The following is a 7,421-nucleotide window of genomic DNA, read 5'->3' as shown; positions in this document are numbered from 1 at the left end:
ACACACACACACACACACACACACACACACACACACACACACACACACACAGAGTTCACCACTCCCCTGCAGTCTAATTTTTCCCAAAGAGAGAGGCTGTTAATCTCTAAAGCAGTGGTTCTCAACCTGCGGCTCACAATCCTTTTGGCAAACCTCTATTTCCAAAAATATTTACATTACACTTCAGTAGCAAATTCCATTTACGTTACGATAACAATAGCAAAATCACAGTTATGAAGTAGAAACAAGAATAATTTTATGGTTGTGGAGGTCACCACAACAGGAGCGACTGTATTAAAGGTCGCATGCAGCAAAGCATTAGGAAGGTTGAGAAGCACTGCACTAAAAGAAAACCATCCAGAGCACTCTCTTCTTCAATCTCTCATACTGGAACTCAGTTAAAAGCCTTTTCCTTCCATCTAAAGCAGTTCCCACCCTCTGGCGTCCCCTGGCTTTCAGTGCATTCCCAGGTGATCTGAGATCCTGACGCTATTCTCATCCTGTTGCCCTGGGAGTTTTCAGCACTCCTGGTACAACCTGTTCCTCGCTCTTCGCGCTCTTTCCCTCCTCCCCTTCCTGTCCTTGCTGCAGGGGCCCCAGCTGAACCCTCCAGAGAGACACTCTCTGACTCCCGTCCCCAGAGGAGAAACGGGAGGGAGGAGGAGGAGAGGAGGGAGCCACAGAGGGCGGAGGCCGGGGAGCTCAGCCAGAGAGGGGCTGCTGGAGGTTGCATCTGCTGGAAGGAGGTTTTTCCGCTGCCTGGTAACCAGCTGCCAGAACACTGAGAGGGAGAGAGAGAGGCAGGGAGCAGGGGCAGCAGCTTCTTGACGTCAGGACCAGCCAAGGGGATCGGGCCAGCTACCCCAGCCAGCCTAGAGCCAGCAGGGGCCATCGGCTGGAGAGGAGACCCACACGAGGCCCAGAGCGTGAGTTGGGGGTGTGGGAACCTGTTGTCTTGGGGCGCAGCATGCCCCCTGCCCCCGGGCCATGGAGATTTCCCTGGTGCCCCTGGAGAATGGCAGTGCCATGACCCTCAGAGGAGGAGGGGAGGCAGGGGCAAGCTGTGTGCAGACCCCCAGGGGAGAGTGTGGGTGCCCTCCGACGGGGGGACTCAGTAATCAGTCCAAAGAAACATCAACCAGGGAGCGCGCCACGCACGAGGATGCGGGCCAGGGTGGGCGGCCTTTGCCCCCTATGCCTCAGGAGCTGGCACAGCCTAGAAGGCCATCTGCTGAGGATGAGGAGGGAGAAGGCGACCCTGGCCTGGGCACAGTGGAGGAGGACCAGGCTCCTCAGGATTCAGGGTCACTTCATCACCAGCGGGTCCTCATAAACATCTCGGGTTTGCGCTTCGAGACGCAGCTGGGCACCCTGGCGCAGTTTCCCAACACCCTCCTGGGGGACCCAGCCAAGCGCCTGCGCTACTTCGACCCCTTGAGAAACGAATACTTCTTCGACCGCAACCGGCCCAGCTTCGATGGCATTTTGTACTATTACCAGTCTGGAGGCCGCCTGCGCAGGCCGGTCAACGTCTCCTTGGATGTGTTTGCAGATGAGATCCGTTTTTACCAGCTGGGGGATGAGGCCATGGAGCGCTTCCGGGAGGATGAGGGCTTCATCAAGGAAGAGGAGAAGCCCCTGCCCCGCAACGAGTTCCAGCGCCAGGTGTGGCTTATCTTCGAATACCCAGAAAGCTCTGGGTCCGCAAGAGCCATCGCCATCGTGTCGGTCTTGGTCATTCTCATTTCTATCATCACATTCTGCTTGGAGACTCTGCCTGAGTTCAGAGATGAACGGGAGCTGCTACGCCACCCCCCAGTTGCACCGCATCCCCCAGCCCCTGCCCCAGGGACCAATGGCAGCGGCTCTGGTGCCCTTTCCTCTGGCCCCACAGTGGCTCCGCTCCTGCCAAGGACACTGGCTGACCCATTCTTCATCGTGGAGACCACATGTGTGATCTGGTTCACTTTTGAGTTGCTTGTGCGCTTCTTTGCCTGCCCCAGCAAGGCAGAATTCTCTCGGAATATTATGAACATCATTGATATTGTAGCCATCTTCCCCTATTTTATCACCCTGGGCACCGAGCTGGCAGAACAACAACCAGGAGGAGGTGGTCAGAATGGACAGCAGGCCATGTCCCTAGCTATCCTCAGGGTGATCCGCCTGGTCAGGGTGTTCCGAATCTTCAAGCTCTCCCGCCACTCTAAGGGGCTGCAGATCCTGGGTAAGACGTTGCAAGCATCCATGCGGGAGCTCGGGCTGCTCATCTTCTTCCTCTTCATCGGAGTCATCCTCTTCTCCAGCGCTGTCTACTTCGCTGAGGCAGACAATCATGGGTCCCACTTCTCCAGTATCCCAGACGCCTTCTGGTGGGCAGTAGTCACTATGACCACTGTAGGCTACGGGGACATGAGGCCCATCACTGTAGGAGGCAAGATTGTGGGCTCACTGTGCGCCATAGCTGGGGTCCTCACCATTGCCCTGCCCGTGCCTGTCATCGTCTCCAATTTTAATTACTTCTATCATCGGGAGACAGACCATGAAGAGCAGGCTGCCCTGAAGGAAGAGCAAGGCAACCAGAGGCGGGAGTCTGGGCTGGACACAGGGGGTCAACGGAAGGTCAGCTGCAGCAAAGCGTCCTTCTGTAAGACTGGGGGATCCCTGGAGAGTTCTGACAGTATCAGAAGGGGAAGCTGTCCTCTAGAAAAGTGTCACCTCAAGGCCAAGAGCAACGTGGATCTTCGGAGGTCCCTGTATGCCCTGTGTCTGGACACTAGCCGGGAAACAGATTTGTAAAGAGAGATCGAGGCAGACTGGCAACAGTGGATCTGGGAACAGGGATGCCCCTCGAGCTTGGGTATCTGCTTTACACCACAGAGTATTTAAGCCCACCTGGTCACCTACCGATGTCTGAATGCCTGCCTTTCCCCTTTCCCCTTCCCACCCTCCTGCCCTCTACCTTCCCCACTTTTCCTCCTCTTTCCAGAACGCCAAGGGTCACCTATTTTTAAAAAGCATCACATTCCATGACGCAGGAGCCGTTGAAGTGGCAAGCAGTCACTGTAAGATGGATGTATTCATAGCCAGTTTCCTATACCCAGCAGAGGGATAACTCAAACGAAATTGACTTTAAATAGCTCAGATCCCAAGAGAGTTCATAGCTCTCCCTATCCCTGTGTTCCAAATTTACTTTACATGTGATTATATTTGTGTATGGCAAATATTATTTTTATGGCTGATGAGTGCATTTTGTACAGCAGCATGCACGAAGAATATTTGGGTGTGTTCTTAAGGTATACTTTGAATTATGAAAGTGTTGGGGGGGGTCATCATTTCCTGGGATGTTCAGGGACAGAAAGCCTAAAGAAGTTGTTCAGGTTTATGTTCCCAAACTTTGCATTATTCTGGGATGTACTATTGGTGCTTTGTGTCTAGGGTAGAGAATGTTCCAGAAGACCAGAAAATCTGATTTTTTTTTGGGGGGGGTTCCCCTTAAACATATCTTGTGACTTTCTTCACAGAAGCATTAAACATATCTTGTGGCTTTCTTCACAGAAGTGTTTTAAGGATGTTGAAAGAAAGCTTTTGAGAGTTCATTCCTTTCATTTTGATACCAGGAAATAAAATATGACTTTGTCAGGCAAGTGTTAGTTTGTCTACTGCTGAGGGTGTGACATGTTAATGAGTGAAGTCTGCCACTTGCTGTCTGGTTTGAGCATCAGTGCAAATGCTCTGACAGGGCTAGAAAACTCCAGGAGACCAATATCCTCTTTTGTCCCCCATTTATTTATTTGTTCATTCATTCATTCATTCATTCATTCATTCATTCATTCATTCACTTTACATTCTGATCACAGCCCCCTTCCCTTCCTCCTCCCGTTATTCCCTCTTCTCCTCAGAAGGGGACCACCCCATCCTGGACAGCAAATCTCAGCAAGACTATGTGCATCCTTTCCCACTGAGGCCTCACCAGGTAGTCCAGCTAGAAGAAAGGGATACAGTGGGAGGCAACCAAGTCAGAGACAACCTCTGCTTGACTGTTAGGGGACTCACCAGCTGCACATCTGCTACAAATGTGTAGGGCACTTAATTCCAGTGTCTGCATGCTCCTTGGTTGGGGGTTGGTCTCTGTGATCCCCATGGTCACAGGTTAGTCCAGTCCCCTCTTTTTGATAGATCTCTCTGAGCTTAAACAGAGGTTCTCAACCTCTAGGAGGCGCTCCCTTTTGGGAGGGTGGGTCACTTACCAGATATCCTGCATATCAGATATTTACATTATGATTCATAACCATAGCAAAATTACAGTTGTGAAGTAGAAAGAAAATAATTCTATGGTGGTGGGGGGGTCACTACAACATGAAGAACTGTATTAAAGGGTCAAAGCATTAGGAAGGTTGAGAACCACTGGCTTAGAAGGATGACAAGTGGATTGTTTGTGTCTAGGCTGTGTGCGGTATTACAATCAGCACAGACTCTAGAACTGGGGATAAGGGAAAGGGGTGATGAGCCCCCCCACCTGCAGCTGTCCACTTGTAATCCCAGGCTCAGAATTTTTCAAGGTTGTCTCCTTTAAGTCTCAAGTCTGTCTTGTTAATTGTTCAAGGGAGCTCAAAGAAGCAAGCTTGATGCTCACAGACAAGTCCTTCCTTTCAGAGGATCACAGTCTGGTGAAGGTCACTCAGGGAAACTGCCGGGGCCGGCCGTTCACTACAGGAGCCATGTCCTCATGGTGGGGGGGGAATGGAAAGGTTTCATTGTTTCAGTCAAAGGACAAACTGTGGGCTCACTCCCATAATCCTTCAACTCAGAATGAATCTCTTTGTTCTTCTTTCAACTGGGTGGCTTGTGGCATAATCCCACAGCAATTTCTCTCTGAGTTCCTGAGCTGTCTGGATTCCTGCTGTTGCTGTCCCTACTGAATACAGACTGGTTGTTGTACAGCCTCACCGGGGAAGGTACCACTGGCCCAGTCGTTCCTATTTCCAGACAACCTTGGGGTTTGTGGCTGTGGCTCCCTATTAATGAGTCACTAAATTTAAGTCTAAGGATTGTAGATTTAAATAAGACAGGATAAATAAACCAGTGTCTGAATACCCACAGTCATTTCTACTAAAGAACTGTCTTTATAATAAGAGATCTACTGGGGAGACAGGAGGACCGGGCAGCCTGGCTCTGCTGGTTTTCAATGCACACTAAAGTTTAGGGAGGATGGGCAATTGTAAATCAACCCTATTGATTTACAATTTTCAGTATGCTGAAAAGCAGGGCACCTGCCAAAGCCCCACTCCACGGATTCACCTCTGACCTCTGCAGCTTGAAAGCTAGTGTTTTCAACTTGGCACTGGCCTGGGAATTGGATCTGAGAGGTAACCCCTAGGGCTTTGCCTTCCCTGCAAAGCCAAACAGATAGGCAGGATTAAGTGAGGCAGACAGAGCTACCGTCAGGACTTAGATTTATCCAGGGGCTTGATAAGCTATTAATAGGCCCATTTTTAAGGGACTTCATCTTTAGAGTGTCCAGGAAATGGGTACACTGTTCCACACATGCTTAGGAACCAAGTGGAGAAACTGAGAATGCAAGACTGCCGGTTTTGCATGTGTAGAGGGTGATATGTTAGCTTAGGGCTACAAAAGAGTCCAAGATTATTTAATGAGACTTCCCAGTCTCTGTGTTCACCCTCCCATCCCACACAGCAATGACAGGGGACTGGCCACTAAGAAGGCTCGCACGGGGCTATTCAAAGGGTGCTCACTGCCCCTGTTCTGATTCTGGAAGTCGCTGTAGTCACCTAGCTCACCACTGTGGCTTGCCTTGCGCCCCAGTGAAAGCCACCTGAGGTCCAGACAGTTTCTAGACTGATCCTGCTGAGGAGTTTTCCCTCTCAGACCCCTCTCTTTTCTGTTGTTGTTTTTCCTTATGCTTCACCTTTAAGAAGTGAAACCAAGTGGCTTCAGTCATGCTTACATTTCCAGATGTTTCCTCCTGACTCGCACAGCAGGAAACCTTTTCCTTGCTGTACCTTGGGAGCCGAGCAAGGCAGGCATCTCCCCCTTTCTTCTTTGCTTGTTATGCTCTTTTTCTTTACCTGCTGTGGGTTTGAGAAGAATCCTTGACTCTCTTTAAAAATCCCCAGCTCCTTGGTTAGCCCTGCTGAGGCTGAGCCCTGAGTGGGGTTCAAACAGTTCAAACTGCAGGCCCCTGAGGAGTTCTTCACAGAGTTTGTATTGCATTGTTCTCTCTGATGCAACTCTGTCTGGTTTGGGGTGGGTGGAGTAGAATTTCTTTGGGGAAAGGACACCTTGCTCTGAGTAGCCTCTGCAAATGGCAGGTTGGTTTGCAATGGAGTTGGGTCCTTGGGTGGAGGTGAAGTGATCTTTTCTTTCTGTTGTGGGCCTGCTCTCTTCCAGTGTGTTGCAGGACACTGGGAACAAATGTCGAACACCTAAGGCTTCCAGACTCAGGGAGAAGGGGCAGTTAGTGTAAAATAAGCAAGTTCTACAAGGCAATGAGTGAGCAAGTGCCTCCTATGGATTCCCAAATGGAAGGTCAAGGGTCAGGTGGAATTTGGGCTAGGTCATCCGGGACCTTCTAGAGACCTCAAAGAGGAATTTCAGCAGTGGTCTAAAGGGAGCCCCTAACCTATGTCTGTCACAGTCCTTCCAAGAAGTGTCTTGACTTAGGACTGAGGGCCACAGTGCGAGCTCCAATCTTGATAAAGCGAGTTCAGAGGGAGAGTTAGCAGGCTCAGCAATGCTGGTACTTGTTGGCAACATTTATAAAAGGGACCAGTTTGAGCATGTTTTAGGTGTTGTAGGTTGAGGCAAAATCTATCTTACTGTAGGTTTTTATATAGCCATTCAAAATATAACCTTTTACAAGTGTCAACTCTGTCTCTCCTGGATTGTTGCACACTTTTGTCACTTTGGCTTGGCTGTCATGCAGAGGTGCCTCTTGGGGGTTTCATCAGACCCATGACACCCAGAGCAGTTCCTCTGCTTTCCCTGCACTCAGCTTTATGTACTCCCAATCCTAGGTCCCGATGTGGAGAGGGCGCTGCACTGGCAGTGCTCTGCTCAGAAAACACGTTTGGAGAGACCTAGCTTTCTCTTGATGCTTAGTGAAAGTCAGCTTTGGCCACCTGTCTGTGGGGCAACTTCCTCTGTGTTTAAGGAGGAGGGAGAGGATGTCACACTGGACATCCTTTCCAGGGTTTTCCTTAAGTTCCCTGTGGAAGGCTGCTGCAGCCTGAGAGCATGGAACCCTCCTTCTGGCCCTTGATACCACCCAGGCCACTCAGAGGATGGTCTTCAGTGACATTCTTCAGTGGAGACTTCTTAAATGATTGTGTATGGAGGGGGCAGGATGGAGGTAGGGAGAGAGAGAGAGAGAGAGAGAGAGAGAGAGAGAGAGAGAGAGAGAG

The 7,421-nt window shown here is 50.4% G+C and overlaps 1 protein-coding gene across 1 annotated transcript; it reads left to right on the top strand.

Annotated features, from left to right (window-relative positions):
- The first annotated feature begins 987 nt into the window (after window positions 1-987).
- Window positions 988-3,010, top strand: Kcna5 (potassium voltage-gated channel subfamily A member 5). Its single transcript, XM_028754530.1, has one exon. The coding sequence runs from the start codon at window positions 988-990 to the stop codon at window positions 2,794-2,796; it is 1,809 nt and encodes a 602-aa protein (XP_028610363.1). The 3' UTR covers window positions 2,797-3,010.
- The last annotated feature ends 4,411 nt before the right edge of the window (window positions 3,011-7,421 follow it).

This window comes from Grammomys surdaster, unplaced genomic scaffold (genome assembly GCF_004785775.1).
Source record: "Grammomys surdaster isolate TR1022 unplaced genomic scaffold, NIH_TR_1.0 126013, whole genome shotgun sequence".
Lineage (NCBI taxonomy): Eukaryota > Metazoa > Chordata > Mammalia > Rodentia > Muridae > Grammomys > Grammomys surdaster.
The sequence above is the reverse complement of the archived record's forward strand: the minus strand, read 5'-3'. Positions and strand labels throughout refer to the sequence as shown.